Source organism: Aptenodytes patagonicus, chromosome 12, assembly GCF_965638725.1.
Source record: "Aptenodytes patagonicus chromosome 12, bAptPat1.pri.cur, whole genome shotgun sequence".
Classification (NCBI taxonomy): domain Eukaryota; kingdom Metazoa; phylum Chordata; class Aves; order Sphenisciformes; family Spheniscidae; genus Aptenodytes; species Aptenodytes patagonicus.
The window spans coordinates 11,641,499-11,663,303 of record NC_134960.1 but is presented as its reverse complement, the minus strand read 5'-3'; the positions used below and the strand labels follow the sequence as shown (position 1 = coordinate 11,663,303).

Sequence of the window (21,805 nt, the reverse complement as noted above, 5' to 3'; positions counted from 1 at the left end):
GTGAGGTAAGGTCAGTTCAGTTCTTTGACACTTTGGATTTTTTGAGAGAGACCTTACACTAATTTGGAATACTAATATCCATCTTATTTCATGATAACTTCTACTAACAACCCCCTGTTGTCAGACCTGGATTAATCTATGAACTGTGCGAGGTCACACTTCCACTAACGTTCCAGCAATCAGGACTCCTGGATTTCTTTAAAGTAGTTTTTCCTGAAGAAAAAAATTCTGAAGAAGCTAGGAGTCAGAGATGCTCTTTGAAGTCTTTTATTGCAAAAGGTACGGACATTTGCTGGCAGAATATTTGATCACATTCTCTACTTGACTGTCATCCAGAGGACACTGCATGCATTCAAGCTGAAAGCATAGGACAGTTTCCACTAGGCACCTGAGAAATTTCATGGGAAAGAAAAGTCTTTCAAGTTGAAAGAGACAAGTTTCAAACTGATCACCTACTCTGGCGCCCTTTGCTTCCCAGAGTTACCTAGGAAGTAAGAATTAAATCAGCTATAGTCATAGCCAACTGTAAACATTTTCCTGCAATGCAACAGAAATTATCTAGATAATTGATCCTGAAGTGTTCTTTCCAGTTTTAAACAGGAAATGTCTTTCCTAAAGCAGGCAGTGCAATGAGTTACACCTGACTTGGCACCTACTACTCAATGCTGTGTTATGCAGCAGAGGTGTATGATGCTTCCTCTCATCTGGCGTATATCAAAGAAAATCTGTCAGCTCTTACTTGGTCTCCAAGAGACTACCCCACCCGCCAAAACGTCTTTCTTTTCTTCCTGCTCCCAAGTCCAGTATCATCTCAAACCACTTCCCTGCCCCCTCCGGACAAGAGCCAACTCCCTTTTTCTTCCCACCCCCTTGCCTGAAGCCATGGCTAACAAGAATACGCGATGCTCTCTGTATTGCTGTTAATAGCAAAAATATCTTCACATTTTGGTTCTCCCTCCACACGCAGGACTCTGGGTGCATCTGAATTTCACTGATTTCAATGCCTTCCCACAGGTCTGATAAAGGTTAATCATCTTTGGCAGACAGCAGTCCTGCACCAAATGGAACAAGTAATCCATTGCCAACCTAACAGGACACATATTTTGCAACTGCAGCTGCTTAGTATCAGGAACTCACTGCAAGGAAAAAAAAAAAAAAAAAGAGAGTTTAGAGGATGGTACCTTCACGAGTAAATGCATTTGAATAGAGAATAGATTAGACTATATTAATTAACAGCTGCACTTAGCTGCAGGTTGTAATGGACTTTAAACTACTTGAACCGGACAAATGCAAAGATCTATCAAGGCATTAAGGCTGCAAGTCACAGATAACTAAATAACTCAGGATGATACTACAGGCAGTTTAACTTCTACTATTAAATTAAAAGTCATGCTAATTGATCTAATAATTCCAAGCATAAGAACAGCTATTGTAGGTTACTTAATCCTTCTTAATAAATCAGCTGTAGATTATAAGGAAAATTTTTGCTTTCAGAAAGCTCTAGCAGATAGAACAATTCACAATTAACTTCCTTTCATGCAGTATGGTTTTAAGTTCCCCAGCAAAGCTGCAGATTGAAATTTTCCATCAAGATAGTGATTCCTCAGTAATGTGCACACAGGCTTCAATATTCAAATCAACGTTAAGATAAAGGGCCTTAGCAGAGATGGGTGCACAGTCATTTGTGTTAAGACAGAGTAGCAATTATAGCCCCCTGAGGCCCCTTGAGTTATTTTAATCACAAAAGCCAGAATGAACTTGTTTGCAACAAAGGCACCCTCAGTCCTTTCAGCTGGAAAGATATAGGTTGCTCTATTTAAACCAGTCAATTTGGAATGAACAGTTCTTCACTCCCAGAGACACTACCCTTACTCCAGCAGTGAACATTTCAGTCACTAACAATTCAACACTCCAGTGTATGTTCTAAAGAAGAGCTATCTAAAACTTTCAATGCTAAAGCACAATAACTTGTCACCACTCTACTTTCAGCTGTATTTCAGTAAAGGATATATATTTTTAATCCATTTGATATTGTTCTGAAACCTATCCAGCCAATTCCATGTCAATCACTGCTGGATATGCTTTTACAGGAATAAAAGGCCTTTTGGCCTGATCCAAAACCAGCACTGGCAGAGTCCACGGTGTTCCTTGATAGCTGTTTTACATCATACCTATGTCTTCAGTCCTAACATATTTTTAGCAGACACTTAAGTGGAAGCAGCTCAGATGACTGTCTGACATTGACAACATGCTGATGATCAAAGTGTCCTCCCTGTCAAGCCAGGAAGAATACAATGTCTTCTCTGTCTTGCATTATACAAACTACAGAGATGAGGTACATGAAAAATGTAAGTAGTAAGTGCAGAGATACAAGACCTTTAGGAGGCATCCTGAGATGGAGCAGGAGGATCCTTATTCTCAGGCTCTGGAGGAGGAGCTGGCACACTTTCCTCTTTCTTTTGTGCAGCCAAAAATTCATGAATCGCCCTCTCTATCTGGGGCCTGAAGATGTGGTTTAGTTTTGGATCCACCACCTGAGAAATAATTCTGTCCACTCCAGCTTCCAGCATTCCTGACCTTGAACAAAGACAAAGGAGTCATTCAGCTCCTCTGAAAAACTTCTCCCCAATCTCCTCCAGTAATTCTCCAGAGCCCTCCTGTCAACTGCAATTAGCATTAACATGGTGAGAACTGCAGCACACTCAGTAGATCCTTAACAGGGAGTTGTTTCAATCACCTATTTCCCCCCACTCCCTCTTACGTCTCCCTACAGAATTAACAACTGATATCTGGTCTCCCAGGTACTTAAATGACATGTTGGACAAGAGCCACTTTAATAGGGCATATGTGGAAATGAGGTCAACATGAAAGCAAACAAACACGTTTTGGCACAAACAAGGGAAACAAGCTATTCTGAGGAGGAGGGCAGGTGAGAGCAGAGTCTTTTTTTTGGCTGACTTGAGGGAGAAGAGGCCTTCCCCCTAATAACATTACTGTCGCTCACTACTTATAACTGTTAAGTCTAGACAGATGGGTATTAATTATAAAAACAAGTACATGTAGCACACAGCAAAGTTTCTGGAACTGAACACTAGTAATTGAAGTGACTTATTACTTCAGGGGCTGCGTCAGACTCTTGGATTGTGGGGCACAGGCTGTCTAGCAGGCTTAAGTCATGTCTGCAAGGGAGCGGGGGACAGGAAATGGAGACGTTGCCTGGCGCTCGGAAAAGTAGCCACAAGACTAATAAGGCCGTGAATGCTGGTGAGCGAGTGGGTGCAGGCTCATGGCACATCATGTCACCTCCAGGTAACAGCACACATATACGTGCATGCAGCAAAGGACATATGCATCTTGACACCCTCAGCGCTCACTCTGGCAACTACAGGAGTGATGGGGACTCTTCAAACTCCCTAATACTGTGTGTCTATTCTTTATACTAATAGCCTACTTAAAGGGAGCACTTTACATTCTTCTCATTACAGGCTCTCTGATATAACAATTTTCAATTGTCCGCTTCATTCTAGTGGTAGAGTAACGTGAAATAAGAGGAAGCATTGACAAACACATCTCGAGGACTCCAAGTAAAGACAGGAAATTCTGTACTTCTAGTGGACACCCCCTTCTCTAATTACAGATTAGAGAAACTAATGTTACATACTAATGATTTACAGGTTCTATCAAGTGTTCTGAAATACAGTTTCTTCTGTGTGCGAGACATTCTAATAGCTTTCCTTATAAGCATAAATGCCATTATCAAGTTCCCTACTGCCCCTCTCCCCACAACCTTTACTATAAAGTTTTTATCCATGACTTTTAGTCAAACAAGCTAAGGCTTGTGCTTCAGACTGCAATGAGTTATCAGCAAGAGATACTAAACCTAAATCTCTAAGCAGCATAGTTTAAGCTGGCTTTCCTGTCATGCTGGAAATGTACTACCTTAAATAGCTGTACAAAAGCTACCCTCTGCTGCATGAAATCAGGCTAGCCCAGTCTGATTACTGCCTGCTAGTGGTCGGAGTCTACTTAAACACGCTTTGGCATCTTCAGGATTTTTTCTTTAAGCGATGTAGGCTCTTCTCTTTTCTGAAAATAAAAGATCAAGGCCATTCAGCTCAGCACATCAGGCACAGTTTTGCTAGCAGGCACAGTTTTGGTTATTTGCAGCAATAACTTGGCTAGATAGCGAATATGAGTACTTCACCATGCTGCCCAACTCATGAAAATACAAATTTCAGGTAAAGCAGTAATGTAAGCATTTTAATGAGAGTTAAGACTGCATCCACTATTATAATGAAACTCAGGAGAGCACAACAGAAAGTGTTGTGAAAAACTTAATTCTGCAAATTCTTATTTGACTTAGGTGATAAGACAGTTATATGTTACTTATCAAATAGCATTACCATTATTTTACAGAATGTTGCTTACTTACTGAATCACACTCTGCCTTAGCCCATTTCGTAACTGGTTTTTATTCATTGCTGGATTCCATTCCTGTTTGTCCAGGTGGGTCGATACAAAGTTGTCTACTTTCTGCCTCAAATTTTGATAGGCTGGCTAAAAAAAAAAAAAAAAAATTTAAAAATTCCAGTTAAACAGCTAAAAGATCTCAAAACAATCCTCTGTCAGAGTCCTTCATAGTACATCTTTTGTCATGTACACTACTGTTCTGTTGTCTATATTCTCCATCCTTTCACTTTCTAAACAAAGGTAACCTTGTTTTACCTAAGAACACAACTGGTAACTGCAAAGAACAGTTGGTCAGTGTGCTATTATAGTAATTTAAATAGCTGGATAGATTGGTTTTAAAATTGTTGTCTGCTTGTAATATTACTTAGTGAAATGTAAACTGCCTGTGCAGTCAGGAGTTGTTTAAGCAGAGTTCTTGTTGTCTGGAAACCCTCCATCACGGAACTCCTAGGAAACTGGCTGAGTAATACTTAAGTTCTTTGTTAGTGACAGTATTTGCCTCTGTGACGCTAACACAGAAGATAAGAATTATGCGGGTTTTATCAGTGGAAACTTAATTCCAGTGAACAGGAATTGAACTGACAAACCCATATAAATACATAGGACCATCCAGATCCTGGTATCATGCAAGGGAAGGACAAGAGGGTGGCAACATTTAAATTTCAGAATTTGATGTGCATATAGGATGATGAATGAAAGGGTTGGTAACAGAGGTGCAGTGTCTGTCCTGGGCAGCGCATATCTATCCTGACAAAGCTCCTCTGACCTATGGCCGCTCTGTGCAGATGACCTGACAGCTTCAGGAATGGTTTTGCTATAGCTGCTGGGGTGGCCTAGAATGACAATTGCAGGTCCCAGAACAGGACTTTGCTGAAAGCGTAACAGTTTGGAAAAGCAAAACACCAGTGTTTAATTTTGACACAGCAATTGTGAACAACCCCACTTCGATATTGCCAACAAATGCTCAGGAGTTCATGTTGTCACTGAGGAAGAAATTAGTGTCAAACGCTAGTCTGAGAACATCTACTCAAGAAAGGAAGGTTAAATGTTTGTTTTGGGAATGTGGGAATTATGCCCAAGAGGAGCAGTGTTCTTATGGGAGACCGTTTTCCTAATAAGGCCTGGGCTAGAAAATGAAAGTCTGAGCCTGTTCTCTGGCCTGTTTCTCCTCTGGGGTGTCGCTATGGCTTCCAGCCGGGACCACCTCTAGAGCAGCCTGTCTGACAGATGCCGGTCGCGGCGGGGTCGTGAAACCCCACCGACCGAGAGAGCAGCGCTGCAGCTGCTGCACGCCATCCCGGCCGGCCTCCCCCAGGCCCGAGCGCGGGACACCGGGGCGAACCGGGGCGGGGAGAGGGGAAGGGAAGGGATGCGGGTGCCCCTTCGGCCAACGGTAGCCGGGTTCCAGGGACGGTGCCCGCCGCTCCGGCCTGAGGAGGAGACACCGGCCGCCCCGCCCCGCCCCGCCGGCGATCCCCGGGGGCTGCCCGCGAGCCGGGCCGCCCGGTTCGGCGGCGCTACCTTGGTGTCCACGTCGGCCAGGCAGTCCCGGCGGAAGCCGTCGAACAGGCCGCGGCTCTTGAGCTGCTCCACGATGATGGCGATGAGCTGCGCGTCGCCGGGCGGCAGCGAGGCCGGGTCGGTGACGCCGGGCCCCGAGCCGGAGGCCGCGCCGCCCGCGCCCCCTCCGCCGCCCGCTCCGCCGCCTCCCCCGCCCGGGGCGGCCCCGCCAGCGCCGCCGCTCTCGGACATGGCCCACGGCCTGCGCCCGGGGCCCGCCAGCGGCTGCGCCCCGCTCGCCCGCGGCCCCCGGCACCGCGACCGTCGCCGGCGGCGCGCCGCGTTCTGCGTAACCCTGGCGCGCTGCATCACGGGGAGGCGAGTCCGCTACAGGAGGCGCGGTTATAGGCCGTGGGCCGCTGCGTGGCTCGGAGAACTACAAATCCCAGGGTGCACCGCGACGGCATCCCCACAAGGCAGCGGAGGGGCGGGAGCCTTGCTTTTGCGATGCATCTTGGGAATTGTAGTTCGCATGGAGGTGACGGCGACGGCCTTCACCCCCACCTCCGCCAGCAGGCTGTCTGGGGACGGGGCTGCCCCGGCGGGCAGTTTGGTGGTGAGGCCGTTCTAAGCCAGCCAGGTCGGTCACAGGGCGCTGAGCACGCAGTGCTCTGCTCCCTGGGTCCACCCGGAGCAGAGTCAGTCAGGCCTCCGCTCCACGGGCGCTGTGTTTGGAGCAGAGGGCCCTGGGTTTCCCTCAGCATCGCGCAGGCCCCTCTGGACGTGTGGCTTGATGGTCTGGGATGCCCGTCCCGGGGAGGCGCTCGGGCTCCCCAGAGGATATCTGCCAGCTTGCGACTTCAGAGTGTTTTTCAGTGGTGTAGTGAGGACAGCACTAATGTACATTCAGAAAGAAAAATCAGTTTGCGTGGGATCATCCTGGTTTTCCACCGGGACCTGAATTTCATTCGTTACACCGCTAGCAAAAGGAAGGGCGGCACCAACGGCCTACCCCGATACCGGTCCCTGCAGAGTGAATGAGCAAGGGAGACTCCGTTAAAGGTGCTTTCTCTGTTGTGTGTGCTTAGACTATTGGTGTCATTTATTGTTCTGATTACGTCTGCAAGCTACAGGGTGCAAATTCTATGCATTAGCTTTATTTCTTTCCTGGTCACATTGTAAAGAAGAACTGAACACAATAGGATATTCCCATCTTAACTGCAGGAGGACAAGCCATGCATGAATGTCATAATCCAATCCTCCACAAAGGTGCACTGCACAGGTGCACCCCCACCTTTCTTTTTGTATACTACTGAATGAGCAAAAAATGGCAACGTTGTGTGCGCGACGCATTGTCCTTCTCTACCTGATTAAAACTCAGCAGCTCTGAGAAGCGGCATAAGCTGTCCCTTTCCATCTGGCAGCTTTGAGGAGAGAAGAGGGAAAAATGGTAGTGTGTACAGAGCCCGAGCTTTACACTGACGAAAGCGTCTCGTGCAACTGTCGTGTTCTGCGGAGACACACGAGCGCTCTCCTGCTGGAGTGGAAAAGCTGTCCCTCCGGCCGGACACCTTGTCACTAGCACTAGTCTGTCTTGGCTATCTCCAAGTTGGGTATAAAACCCCCATGACTCATCCAGGCACTCAGAAGTATCCATGGAATCGCATTCCTGCCCGACAGCTGCCAGCAGTCCTTTCTCCCCACTACTTGTGACCAGCTCGCGCCAGCATGGAGTTGCTGACATGGCGCTGTCCTTTCGCGTGAAGATAACCCCGTGCAGGCCTGCATTAACCCAACTGTGGTAACGCCCTGCCCCAGAGCGATCCGCGGGGCTGTGTTACGTACTGTTCCTTCAAGCCCTGTGCTGGTGCAGTACATACAGCAGCATCGACGGGACACGCCGGAGACTCCTCTAACCAGCACGTAAACATTTTTTAGAAGACAAAAATCTCGCATGAGCCTGCGCTTCTTCGTTCTGTATTTTTTAGGGGGCACGGCCCTGACTCCTCCCGCTGGCTGGGGACCCCAGGGGGGATCTGACGAGGGGGATTCAAGCAGGTGGCTGCTGGCGGGGGCCGGGGCCGGCAGCCCAGGCCGGGTTTCCCCGGTGGGAAGGGAAGGGAAGCGGAGCGGAGCGGCGGCCCCAGCAGAGGGCAGCCGGCGGCGGCCGCAGACCCGGGGCCGGCACGTCCCGGCCTCTCCTCCGCCGTCACCCCGCGAGGCAGGGACGTAATTCATCCTTAGCGTCGTTGGGGAACAAGCAGCAGAAGCCAGAGGGATGGTCTCTCTCTGCCCGTGTAAATCGCAGCCGCTTACAGCAGAAAAGGAGCTAAGGAGAAGGTGGTTATTTTTTGCACGAGTTTCTCGCTGTCCTGGGAAGGGCTCCTTCCCTCTGCACGGCTGGGAGTGAGCAACCTCAAAGGCAAAACCAGCCTCTCAACAGTACACTGCATTAAGGAGAATCCAGCCCAGGATTTACTGGGGACTGCCACAAGTGAAAATTCCTCCCAATTAACAAATTACTCAAAGAGACTGTGAGCATCCATGATGCAGGAGAGGTAAAGCCTTAGTGCAAACCTCTCGTACCCAGGATGTCTCCCAGCTGCAGCACCCAGAGCAGCTTCTTGCTTCAGCTAAATGCTGTCACCATCCCCAGCCATGGCAGCTTGTCTGGAACTGCCTCGATGGTGATGAGATGGAAGAGCAGTGCTGATGCTGCCGTTGTTAACGAAGCACTGCTCACAGTTCGTATGTTAGGCCTCTTCCTTTATCTGTAGGTGGATGCAGTGATCTGTTTCTCAGCATGGCACAAAGGGACATGCAATTGGTGTTTCAGGGTGTGGGGGAAGGGGTAAACCTGGTAGCAGGGATAACGAGGATTCATGGGGTTCCTCTTACAAGTTGGCTGGCTGTGTGACCTAGGTCAAGCAGTGTTTCATAGTTTTGAGATCTGTAGCTGGGGCACAAGAAAAACAGCATTTAATCTAATCTATCTGGGTATTTTTGCCCAACATCATAGCACACAGGCAAGCATATTAAACTGTGGTGTCTTAGATAAAGCAGCCTGTCCGCCAGGGATGAGAACTGTGGACCTCTCCTTGCATCAGATCTCTGGGACAAAATTTATGAGATCTGTGAACTCTCCCTATATCCATGCCCTCAAAGAAAGCTTTAGGTAGTTCACACAGTTCGGGTCAGTAGGAGACTCAGGAAGGGAGAAACCTTACCTGTTTGCTGCTGCTTTTGAAGACGCAGTTCTCACGATGGGATAGATGCTTAGGCTGTGGGGGGAAGCAAACTTGTAAACCTTAGGGAGAAAGTTTATTTCAGGAAAAATAAATTAAAAAAAATTGCTTAGAAAGTTATTTGGATCAAAATGACAATCAAAGCAATGATTTTTAATGTTACTGTCCTACGTTACAATCCCCCTGAAACCCATTCCTTTGATTGACCAGGGAGATGAGGATACTTAATTGTAATTTCAATTTGTGAAGGATCATCTTTCCAGAGTCACACTTTCTATCACAGATGATCAGAGCCAGAGCTCAGTCCTTTTTTTTGTCAGTGTTTGCCACCACTGCCTTTCAGGTTTCCTCCTTTCTCAGCCCCTGTTCTCCACTCCCCCTCCTGTCGCCGCTATCACAAGAGCTGTAAACCAGCACCTCTTTCCATGGAAATTCTGATATCACAGGGAAAAAGTTACCCTCTGCTACAGCTGCCTACAAAGAGTTCATGGACGTTGCAATTGGCTGACAAAACCAAGTTGTTCCATAAAAGTGGGGTGAATGAAGTCTGGTTTCATGGGTGCTTTCTGCTCCTTAAAGCTATCACTAAAAAACACCGTTGTGCAGTTCCTGTATGATCCTTCTGTCTTGCAAGGAATGGTGTAGCTGGCAGTCTGGTGCTCGCCGTGCGGAATACACAGCGGTGGAGTCCTGCCTGCATTTTCCTCGGGGATGGCATTCATTTGGGTCCCTGTCCACCCAGCTTGTGATTTTCATGAAGTCTGTAGAAATGCAATTACCGTTGAGGGGTGATTCCTGTATTCTGTTTTACAGCTCTGCGGAGATGCGAGTTTTTTCCGTTCCTCAGCAGTGGAGAGCAGCTTTCTACCTTTGTTCATGCTTTTGCCTGATACCAGCCCTGGTATAACCTGCCCATCTCCAGTGCTCGGGAACAGGTCAGCTGCTGGAGAGGCAGAAAAAGCCAGAGTATATCATAAACCATGTTTCATACAGCATTGTTGGCTTTTGCATGTTTGACAAGATTTCTTCCTTAGACAACGTGTATAGCTTTTTCCTACAGAATGATTTGAGATACAAGCCCCTGATCATGAGGATTTGGGGTGGGGGCAATCACTGTGGCTGGGAAGAGGGGAAGGTTCATTTTCCTCTCTCGAGGTTTTCCACCTCCAGCTCCTGTATTGTTGTTAAAAGACAGAGACTGTACGGAGGAGACATAGTTGGCAGTTTTCTCTTCCCTGTCCTGACAACCTCTGGCTGCAAAATTAAAAGCCAGTTACTGAGTCTAGTTTCTAACAGCTTTGCCCTTGCCAATGATTCGATAGAGAAACCTGGAATAGGTGGCTGTGGCCAGGCACTGTATGTGCTGAAGCGCAGACAGAATTACCATGGGGACCGTTGCAGAGGGTGAACCTACATATTCACGCACTCCCACTGCCTCTCTCATGCACACATGCGCACACACATTCAGATTGCTAGCAACAAAATGGTTGAACTCTGGCCATTTTAACTGAAAAACTGGAGTGTTCTAGCAACAGTGCTGGGTTTCCTGATAGACTAGGTCACAGAGCATTGAAGAGGGACTATGATTTTCCAATGCCTGTGTGTACTGGGTTTGGGAATAGGGTAAGGAGCTCAATGTGTTTGGGGAAAAATCAGATGTCAAAACTGTAATAGTAAATTACAAGCTGTATCAGTAATTTGGGAGTGGTGTCTGGGAGCAGAGGCTGCCTGGGATGGTTCTGAAATTGCAGATAATGCTTTCAGCATAAAGGCTCAGATGTCCATCTAAAGACAATGAACAGATATCTGAACTCTCGGTGCTCCAAGATGTCCCTCATTACCAGTTCTGCAGAGCTCAGTGCTGGGAAGGATTTGGGGCAGAGAAAGAGAGACAAATCTCCTCTTCTGAAATGAGGAATCAGGGTACTGTGAAAGAAAGTCCAGGTTAACCCCAAAAGATTAGACAAAGCTCAGTAGGTATGCAGGCTTTCCCTTCTCTGAATGGAATTTCCCCTCTGTAAATCCAACCTATTTATATATAAAAAAGGTTAAAATTAAATTTAAAGATTGGTCTTCTAATATTCATGTAGGAGAAGCCCCCTAGGAATCTTGCCATGCTATCAAAAAATAAAGGGAAACCATTTCAGGGCCTTACTGAAGTTGCACTTTGAATTTTGTTACCCAGCCTAGCATGCTCAAAATGGGCATCTGACAGATGTGTATTTTTTTTCCAGGGAAAGTAACATCAGTGCTAGGTTTCTTCACCACCTCCTTCCATTTCCTCTGCAGGAAAGGCTTTCTGGGTTGGAAAGGGACTTACAGGAGGTGGAGAAGACCGTGAATGGGGCACACTTCTGCTCCAGCAATTCTGTGTCCCTGTAAAATGCCGCTGAAGCTAGAGTTGATAGCAAGACAGCCGTAGCTTGTGCAACACAGAAAACAGCTGCTCCTGGGTAGGAGCTGTAGAAGCTGCCTCCCTTTCTCCCTGCGCTGGGACCTCCAGCAGTACAGACCCAAATCTGGTTTGCTGTTATTAGCAGGTGAGCTTTTTCCCTGGTGTGTTTGCAACCTAGATATTGCCCTGATACGTCTGTGCATGAGAACTATAACGTGTGATTTAGTACGAGCTGACTATAAACCAAGGTGAATCCGGCAGCAGTGTCAATGAGACTAAATTTGCTCTTCTCCGTTAGGAGCATACAAGCAATGCCTGCTGGCTTTTGGGCCAAATTTGCCTACTTTTTGTAGTGTTGTATCATTTTGGAGAAGCTCAGATCCTGCTCCTTTCACATGGTAGGATGGAGCTGTGTTCAGGAATACAACCCTAGTCCTCTGCACCGTGGCGGTAACTACACAGCAGTGCAGAAACCTCTGAAATAGAGAAAATGCGTGCGTGAGAGTGTGGTCCATTTGGCGTCACCAGTTCCAAGCTCGCTGTTTAATCTTTGCATCAAACCTTGAACTAGTTAATGCAGTATTCACCGTGTGCTTGGATGGATCGGGGTCAGCGCTGCGGTGAGCTTTCTTTGGCAGCCAGAGGAAGTGCCAGAGTTTTTAGATCCTGTAGATTTACAGAATGAACAGCTTGGCTACACAGGTGGCAAATTATTGAAAGAGTTGAGAAGTCAGAGGAATGTTCCCCAGCCCATAATTCTCTCCCGAAGAATGTGCACCATGCACCCAGCCTGCCAACCTTTCAGAGGATCCAGAGCCCTGGAAGAAAATGTGTATTCCCTGCACGTTTGCCATTTGTGCTGGGCAACATATTATCCATGGAACATATGCTGTACATATGACAAACTTTCTGAATCGGCCTCAACTCAGACTAAGGCCCCAATCCTGCCAATGTGCTAATGGTAATGATTCCAGTACAACAGGTTTACTCTTGAGGTTCAGTTTTTATGTATTGCTTGCAAGACTGGGCTCTCTAGCATTATAAATACTACTGGCGCAAAACACTATATTGCAATTTATATATTGGTTTATTCTATACATAAATATATATACGCATGTGTGCGTGTGTATGCATAATACACCTTTAGAAGTATCTGGGTGTTATAACAGCAGGTATATAGAGACTTAGATAGACAGAATTGGTATACAACATGCCAATCTCCAGAATGGTGTTTTATTCTATATCTTTTTGGTGGTTTCTGTCTTGTAACTGAAAGAACCTGGAACTCGAAGTACTGTATCTTTAAGTACCTAAGGAAAATATATTTGTAAAGCAGATCCGCTGCAGAACTTTTCAGAGGAGATGCATGCTGTGTCCTCAAACAGAAATGTCAGTTGTTCATTCTTATATCATTGTTTCCATTATTATGAAAGACTAAAAGCATGTGGGAAAAATAATATAAATATTATTGCCATATATGCAGAAGGGGGTAATTTTCCATACTAGATCATCAAGTGAAACCTTGTAGTGTATCTGTGTAATATAATACATTGGAATAATTGGCTTTCATTTGAGGTTTTCACATGTTTTATAAATGTTTATAAAAAATGCCAATTAAGCTGATGAATTCAGTAACTGCCCCACTATGCGGGGGAATGCAGGCTTTTTGGTGGTAAAATGAATTGCTTGTGATTGCTCTGGAATGTAGTGTCAGAGACGGGCATAAAACCAAGAAACCTAGACTATCTGTGCAAACTGCTGGACAAAATCATGTTTCTCAAAGTGCAGTATTTACCTTTCTTGCCTGAGCCTGAGAAGTATCTCACTTTCCATACCGCAGATTTTACTACTGAGGGCAGTACTGCTATAAAAACCACTATGAGGAGTGATGTGCATGGGATAAAGTGCAGCTTATTTCTGATCTTTCCATTTTAATATCTGTGTCAGGATAACCTGCTATGACAGTCAGTGGTCCCTTGCTTGTTTGTACTGCATCGTCTTTCCAGAATTTCTTCCCTGGAATTCTCTATAGTTTTGAACCTGAACAGGGTTTGACCCTTTTCTTCTCCTTGCCCTATCTTACCTCAAACTGGGAAATGAAACGCCATATTTAGAGTTTCTGAGTGGGAGGAAAGTGTGACGCCCTGTAAGCATTTAGGGACCTAATGCTGTCTGACGGCTGATTGGAAAGACACTGGTGTCAGAAAGGAAACCAGCTGTTCACTTACCTTCTGGAGAGAGGCAAGGACTAGACTCTGTCACATCCAGGAGTAGAGGAGCAATTACCCTGACATTAGAGGATGAGAAGATGAAAACAAGTAGGCTGAAAATTAATTTCTTTTGCCCCTCTGTTTCATGCATCCATGAGCAGTACATCTGGGCGTCATGGATCTAATTTAAAAGTGTAATTTCTATCCCAAAAGATCATATTCGCTGTACTTCCTGCTCCCAAGTCAAGTTCAACGGGGAGCAAACGTGGAGTAGAGGTTATTTCTGCCTCTGTATGCTGGTTCTCGAGCTCTGCTTTAGCCTATTTCTTTGTGGATACGTGCATATGTATATCTATGTGTAGCCTCATAACACGTTTTATGCTCCACATAAGTTACTCGTCCCTTATTTACAGCTTGCAGTTTTCTTCCCTTCTCTAAGGACCTGCAGCTCTTGACCTTTTAGCCTAGTAAATTATTTACACATGAAACTGTGAATCAAAATGATGGGTCTCAGGAAGATGCTGCTTATTCTCAAGGAACGAAAACACATTTCTTCATGAAATCTCCTTCCTGAGGCTTTCATTTTAGGCTTGTGTGTCCTATCCTCTTCATCCCTTCCCATTATGAGAAGGAGAGGCATTCCTTTTTCACACGGCTGTTCCATTTGCAAAGGGAAATGTTTTTCTGCCTCTAATTTTAAAATATCCCCTTGATATTTTGGGGATGGGGTGAGAGGACGTTAGTTTGATGTCTTTCTGGAACTGGAAAACAATGAAAGAATGCAAAGAAAAGGTGTGTGTAACAGCCCAAGTTGCTACGGAAATCCCAAACTGAGGGAGATACCGGCAGAGTTAGAAATGCTTAAAGCTCTAAACTAAAGGCCGGCTGCTCTGCAGAGCTTCTGGCTGCCCAAACACTCATTCTTTGTATGAACAACTCCGCCTGATGCAAAGGCTGGTTGGCTATGATGCCCTGAACATCGTGTCTGGAGAGCATGGCCATGGCCATGATTTGACACACAGCTGTGCACTCATCTGGGATCTGAGAGGCCGTCGGTACTCCTGTATTTACTCATTGTGGGGCTTAAGGCAGCTCACAGAGGAAACACTTTCCAACATGTTTGCTTTTTAGGCACATCGGTGTCTGGCTGCCCACGTGACACACTTTGGGGTTAATTTTAAAATTGTCCAAAGCCCCCCGCTCCATCTTAAGTCTGTAACTTGCAGTAGCTTCCCATTTTTAAAGTCTGAAATAAAAATGCTTCATGCTGGATATTAAAAAAAAAAAAAGTTATTTCACATCAAGGACTTCAGGAAAAGGTTATTTTTAATACACTATGAAGTACACATAACACTACTTCTCAGTGAAGCTCTTGCAGGTTCTTTGATGAAAGGCGCTATTGTAAGTGAGACAATTGTGCACACGGGGTGATGGGGGAATTCTTTTTTTCCTGGAGCTATATTAATCAAATTGAGAAAATGGTGTTATAGTCCTTGTAGCAAATACCTCGTTGATACTCACACAGTTTTATCTGCAGTACAGAGAAAACATACACAGAGAAATGTGAACCCAAGAAACAAAGTGGATTGAAAACAGAAAGTTATTTAAATGCTATGATTTCTTACCACAGAATTTTGCCCATTGAAGGAATGTGGGAAAATAAACAAGAAGACAACATTTGAAAAGCAAAGATTTGTTTTGGAATTATCTCTATCAGCTTTTTGGTTTTTTTGAACAGTGTTTCCTTTCATATTAAAAGGTTGGGACATGTCAAGCACCTCCTTTTCTGAATCCACCCTGGTTCTGAGTCAAAAAAGGAAAAGAAAGCTTTCTGACATTATAAAACTGAGCATTTTCTCAGATTAAAGTGGTTTATTTTCTCAAGAGCATAAGGAATTTTATAATTCATGCATATTTCATGAGGAAAGTGGCCAGTTTGTGGATATTTCATGAGAAATGAAATTTCTACATCATTAAATGGCCAAAGAGTAAATTGAAAAGGAACGCATATAATTTTTATGAGAGTTTTTAAATTAGTTGTAGTTTTAGAAGCTATAATGTGATTTGATAGTCCTGCTATTGCTACCACTCATGGAAAGGTGAGGTACACCTGTCATGTAGTGGCATACAGGCCCCCAAATGTTGTATCAAGGGAAAGAAAGACTTATGTAAAGGTTTTTTTCACAACATGGCTCTGAAAGGAGTATCGGGTTGGAAATTGTCTCCTATAAACTTTACATTTTTAAAAGAAAAAAAAGCTGGGCTTGATCATGAAATCCTTGGAGTGAAAAATACCTTATTTCCTCCTCCCTATATATGACTGCATAAAATTGCCTTCTTCTGAGCTTTGTGCAATGCTCAGCGCTCATCATTTGACTAACGTGAAGTAGCCAAACACACTGCAGCTGGTATTTGAGATCCTTTTATCCATCTTTCTTCATACAGACACACACAGAGAAAAAAGTTAGTTTCCTTTAGGCAATCCAGAGCCCTGGGAGAGTGGCAATTTCTTTGATTGCTTATTGTAGCTGTAGCACTGGAGATAAAAGTTTAATGCATTCTTATTGTCTCGGTGCTTTTAAGTATTCAGCTGCGCTGAGCAATGCATCTTCATCCATGTAACCAACTGAATGTAGTGGTTTAAGATTAACAGATTCGATGTCAGTGCTGTTACCTTTTTTTTGTTGGTGCTCAAGAAATCATTTGCATTTGAGGTAAGCGTAGCTGTAATAGTCCCTGGCAGGTGGGGAACGTACAGCTCAGGTACGAGACAATGCAAAGAACCCAGTTAATAAAGGCAATAGCAGCCATTCACAAATATATTACTGCAACAAATGGTGGGCAAATTGGCTTAGAAAAACTGAGACTGACCCAAAATGCACCTATGGAAATCCGCTGTTGTTGAGCTGCTGGGCTGAGCGTGTTTGTTGTGGACGAGTGCTGGGCCACGAGCAAGGCTCGGCTGAATGCCCGCTTCTGAGAGCGGAGGCACTGCTGAGACAGGTCCCTTGGCTTCACCATTCCCTCCATTTTCCTAGAGGGAAGCGAGAGAATTGTTTTAACCATGACAGAAATTGCAAGGCTGCTCCCATTAGATAGAAACAAAAGAAGACGGAGGCCAAGTTTTAGGCTGTCCTAATTTTAGACCAACATTTAAATATTTCTCTTGTCTTTTGCCACAGCACTGGTTTCCCCTTGCAGCTCCTAGGAAGATGCTTATTGTGCTATTTTCCTGGCATTTCCTCTCCCCTCTCCTAACCACCATTCAGCTCTTGTTGCAAAAGGGAGGTCAGGAGAATAATGCCCTTTTGCTGACACACGGGTAACCCAATCCTCCGCCCTGTTGGTCTGCTGTGCTGAATTCCAGCTCATCTGATTGCACTGAGGGCTATTGTACCGTCCCTGCCATCAGAGCTGGGTAATTGATATGCTTGAAGGGACTTTAATGAGGAAGAAAGCTAATTAGTTAATGTAAGGAGTGAAAAGTAAGTCCGACAACCTTGTAGTCCATTTTGTTCCATTGCGGCTTCCCACAGTGCTTAGCATGGAGCCTAATTTTGAGCTGAGCGTGACTGAATTGAAAGCTTGGCAAATCCTAGCAGCAACTGCAAAGCAGAACTGGGGTTAAGTTCAGGGTTTGGGTCTTAGCTGTGCTTGGAGAGGATGGGGTGTGGACTGGCACACACTAGGGAGTCTGCTCTGTCGAGTATATATGAAGTGGGGAGGGCTGCGGCGGAGCTGCTATGCAAACTCTGAAATTAGGAGCTTCCTCTAAAGGGGCTGCTGAGGATGAAGGTCCCTGTGTTGGCCAACCAGGCTCACAGCAGCAGGGAGGAAACTGCCACTGTGGAGATGTGGTACCTCAACATGTATGCCTAAGTGTTTCCTGTAGCCTCTGCTATCCTCAGGCATGTGCAAATTCTCCAAGGTCCACATAGTTTGGTGGGATATAGCCTTACCTCTCCCATGAGGAATGGAAGGGGATATGGAGGGGGAGAGCAGAGCTGTAGAAGTTATACTGTGGTGGAAGAAGTGAGCAAAAGGGATTAAAAGAAAATAAGGCAGAGAATGAAAAAGCATACAAAACAGATGTTGAATCTGAACTTCACATTCCAGGTGTTTGTAGAAATTAGCTAAAGCTGGTTGAGTGACAAAGCTTCTGGTGGAAAGAAGGATTCCTGTGATCTAGGCTGGAAATTGCATCTTTCGGGTAGCGTGATGAAGGACTGGAGGTGTCATGGTGGAGCTCAGGATTCCAAGTGACACTGGCATGAGTGTCTACCACTGTTCCTTTCACTGTCTTTTTTTTTTTGGAAGTTGACATTAAAAAAAATTACGGTCAGAATAGTCCACCCTCTCCATCAAGTCGATTGAAGAGAACAAGCTCAGCCTTCAAAGGTGTCTCATCTGTGGTTTCCTGAAACCCCCCTGAATCCATCCTGGCATAGCACAGTCCTCACTTTTTTAGCCCTGGGGAAAAAAAGTCCAAACTGGATCAGAGAGATTGGCCTAGATAATCTCTCATGCTCTTCATTTTGTTCACTGGTTTAATGCTCTCCCCGTACTTCGACACGGTGAAGCTAACTGAGGTGATTTGCGTCCCCCTGCCTGGGGAGGAGAAGTCAGAAAGGTTTGAAATGTTAGACCACCAAAGTCCGTGGAAGTTTCCTCCCTGACTTTGATGGATGCTGACTCTGTCCTTTAGAGTGGAAAAGACAATGAGGAAGGAGAGAAGGAATGGGAACGAAGAAGGAAAAATAAATGGGATAGGAATAAGACAGCAAAGAGATACATAATCGAATATGGCTGAATAGTGTTTGTTCTGAATAAGTTATGTTTCCCAATGTGGCCTTCAGATTTGTATTCTTTGTGTAGAAATCCAATTTCTTCTAGCAAGTCCTGTAAACACCACCTGCTTCTGGTGCTTTAGATAATGAGATGGGCTGGAACTAGACCAGACCTTGGGCACAACTGGGACTGAGGCTGATCAAAGTGGGACGGCAGTAAGAGCTTATCAATTATTTGAGAAGAAAGAGTCAATAAAAAGCCTTTTTCAATATAAATATCATCTTGTTGAATGTGGTGGGACTCTGGGGAGTGAGCTGTTCACACGAGATGAAACTCTTGTAGTTGTTGATGATAACTAATGTTTGAAGACATCTTTGAGATACTGATCTAATAGCTGCTGCTTTGTCTTTGCTTGCCTCAGCCCTGTCTTGAGAGCCTGGGAATGGTACACAGCCATGCTCTGTAGGCCAGTGTATTTCCAGGTCCTGGTTCCTTATTACATAGTCCTGGTACCCTTTTCCCTGTGACCAAATTCCTCTTCCCCGGAGGATGTTCATCCTAGAGTCGCATCAGAGCAGGAAGGCAATGAGAAGGAAGTCTCCAGTTTTGGGGAGAAGGTATTCACACAACCGAATGCCTGCCACTCTGCTGTTGGTACTGTCTCCCTTGACAGTTCCTTAAGCACTCTGGGTTTGTGCTTGTGGGCATGTCTGGAGTATTGTGTCCAGTTCTGGGCTCCCCAGGACAAGAGAGATGTGGAGCTACTGGAGAGAGTCCAGCAAAGGGCCACTAAGATGATTAACTGGAGCACCTCTCCTATGAGAACGAGCTGAGAGCTGGGACTGTTCAGGGTGGAGAAGAGAAGACTCAGAGGGGATCTTATCAATGTGTACAAATACCTGAAGGGAGGGTGTAAAGAAGACAGAGCCAGGCTCTTTTCAGTGGTGCCCAGTGGCAGGACAAGAAGCAGTGGGCACACATTGAAACACGAGAGGGTCCATCTGAACATCAGAAAACACTTCTTTGCTGTGGAGGTGACTGAGCGCTGGAGCAGGTTGCCCAGAGAGTTTGTAGACTCTCCATCCTTGGAGATACTGAAAAGCTGCCTGGACATGATCCTGGGCAACCTGCTGTGGGTGGCCCTGCTTGAGCCGGGGCTTGGACCAGATGACCTCCAGAGATCCCTGCTAACCTCAACCAGTCTGTGACTCTCTGATGTGTGTTTGCATGGGCCCGCTTTCTCCTGAGTATGCTTGTTTCCACATTTAACCACATGCTCTACAGCAAAGGTGACCAGATGAGTAGATCAGGCGCACTGGCCTTGCTGCCTGTGCTTCTGTGTCTGTGCACCCACATGCGCTATCCTTTGCTCAAAAATACTTGTTAGCATGCGCACGCACGAGAGTGCTTACACGTGATTGCAGCATATTCACAGGTGCATCACGCCTACACTCTCCCCGTGTTGCTAGTGCTGGTGCAGCTGAATGTTTGTTAGCAACCATGAGAAATTCTCCCAAAAAGGTCCTTTTGAAAGGAAAACTTGAGAAAGGGAAGGCTACTTACTCTCCTGTCTTGTAGAAGAAGTGCAAAGCTGCCATTAACAAGCGGTCAGCTTCAAGGCTTGGGTTTCTCAGACCTTTTCCGTTTACTTTTGCACTCTGGACCCTGGCATTTCAATGGTATCTATGTCATTTAAATTGCAACATCCTGATGTGTGAATATTTATCACATCAGTGTTCTGACAGTCACACTTGCCAAGTCCGGGGTGTGTTCATTAAATAGTCTGTGTCAGAAGAATCATTATCAGATATAGCTACAAATAGGATACTGAGTATCTGGGACTTAAAGAGATTTTTTTTTCCCTGTGTATCTGGTTGCAAAATCTAGGTAGTTCCTTACTGTATGTGCTTTCAGCCTGATTTCCAGATTGTGCAGCTTGGCTGCCTGCATATCCACTGCTCCCTTTTCGCCTCAGAAAAAGGTTTTGGCCAGATTTCAGCTAGACTCATCAAATCACAGAGAGAATGAAGTTCCTACAAATTTTATGAAAACTGATGACTGGATAGTAGAAGGAGTCCAAAATTAGTCCCCCAGTGAGAGCAAAATAGGCAGAATTTAGCAACCAGCCACTGTTTGTAGCTCCCAGCCAGCCAATAAACAAGTTTATAGTTGTGACCCAGCTATCGCTTCTGCTCCCTCTTGGTCTGCCAAGCAGAAGGGAGACGTGGGAGGGAGATCCTGGCTTTTGGGAGAGGGAGGGGACATTGCACTGGGAAAAAAAGTTCAGGGACAAAGGACACAAAGCTGTAGGGAACCAGGCTTCATTACTTCTGGTGCGCATGGAATAACTTGTTTTGGTAAGTAGTTCAGAGGCCTTAAAAAAAAATCAGTAATAGTAACCAGTGCTCCCTAGCAACCCTACAAAAACAAAGCACTCTGTGCAGCTTAGTTTTCATGAGCAACAGTGTCTGCTTCATTACAGTAACAGGTTTCAGTTTGAGCCTTTCAAGGGGTTCCCAGTAAGCAGGGAGCATGGGAAGGATAGTGGCTTGGCCCTGCGTGATGGTGTCCAATCCCACATTCCTTGCATTGAGAAGTTAATGGAAGAACTGGGTGTACAGGGAATTCTGACTTAGGGTTTGTGTTGTGCTATTTAAGAACTGAGCAGCAGTAGCAGTCATGTGTGTGGACATGAGACAATTATAAAGCTCCTCTGTTTCCTTGCCTTGCCTTGTACTTTGTGGAATACAAGGAACTTAATCTCATATTAAACTACTTCTTATATAATAATTACTGTGAGTGTGCCCATGAGATGTTCTAGTTAGGATTCAGTACACATTGCTTATCTGAGCACGGCTCTCTCAAAATCCTTTTCCTAGGGCTGAAACTTTCTCAATGGCATTTACTTAAAGGCAGATTTATCATTTTAGGAAAGTAAGTTTAGTGAGTCAAAGGAGCAGGGTTTGATGATGGATTGCATGTGGCGCAGGGGGAGAAGAGGCAGAACCCCTTCTGCAGGATTTACAGTTTGTACCTGGGTGGGAGCCATTTGTGTATCCTGTGGGAGTGAGATTCTCTGACATTTATACTGTAAACAGCCCTCATGCTTTCTGTGACTTGACATCTCTGTCCGTCCTACATGTGGGTGAGGTTAATGCCAGTTTGCTTCTAATAAGGTGACGAGCAGTTCAGAAGTG

The 21,805-nt window shown here is 45.4% G+C and overlaps 1 protein-coding gene across 1 annotated transcript; it reads right to left on the bottom strand.

Moving 5' to 3' along the window:
• Positions 1–251: 251 nt before the first annotated feature.
• BOD1 (biorientation of chromosomes in cell division 1) lies at positions 252–6,222 on the bottom strand. The gene is made up of 4 exons (XM_076350391.1): positions 5,992–6,222; positions 4,433–4,557; positions 2,377–2,577; positions 252–1,136 (listed from the first exon to the last, which is right to left on the bottom strand). The coding sequence occupies exons 1-3, from the start codon at positions 6,220–6,222 to the stop codon at positions 2,379–2,381; spliced, it is 555 nt and encodes a 184-aa protein (XP_076206506.1). The 3' UTR covers positions 252–1,136; positions 2,377–2,378.
• Between the last annotated feature and the right edge of the window lie 15,583 nt (positions 6,223–21,805).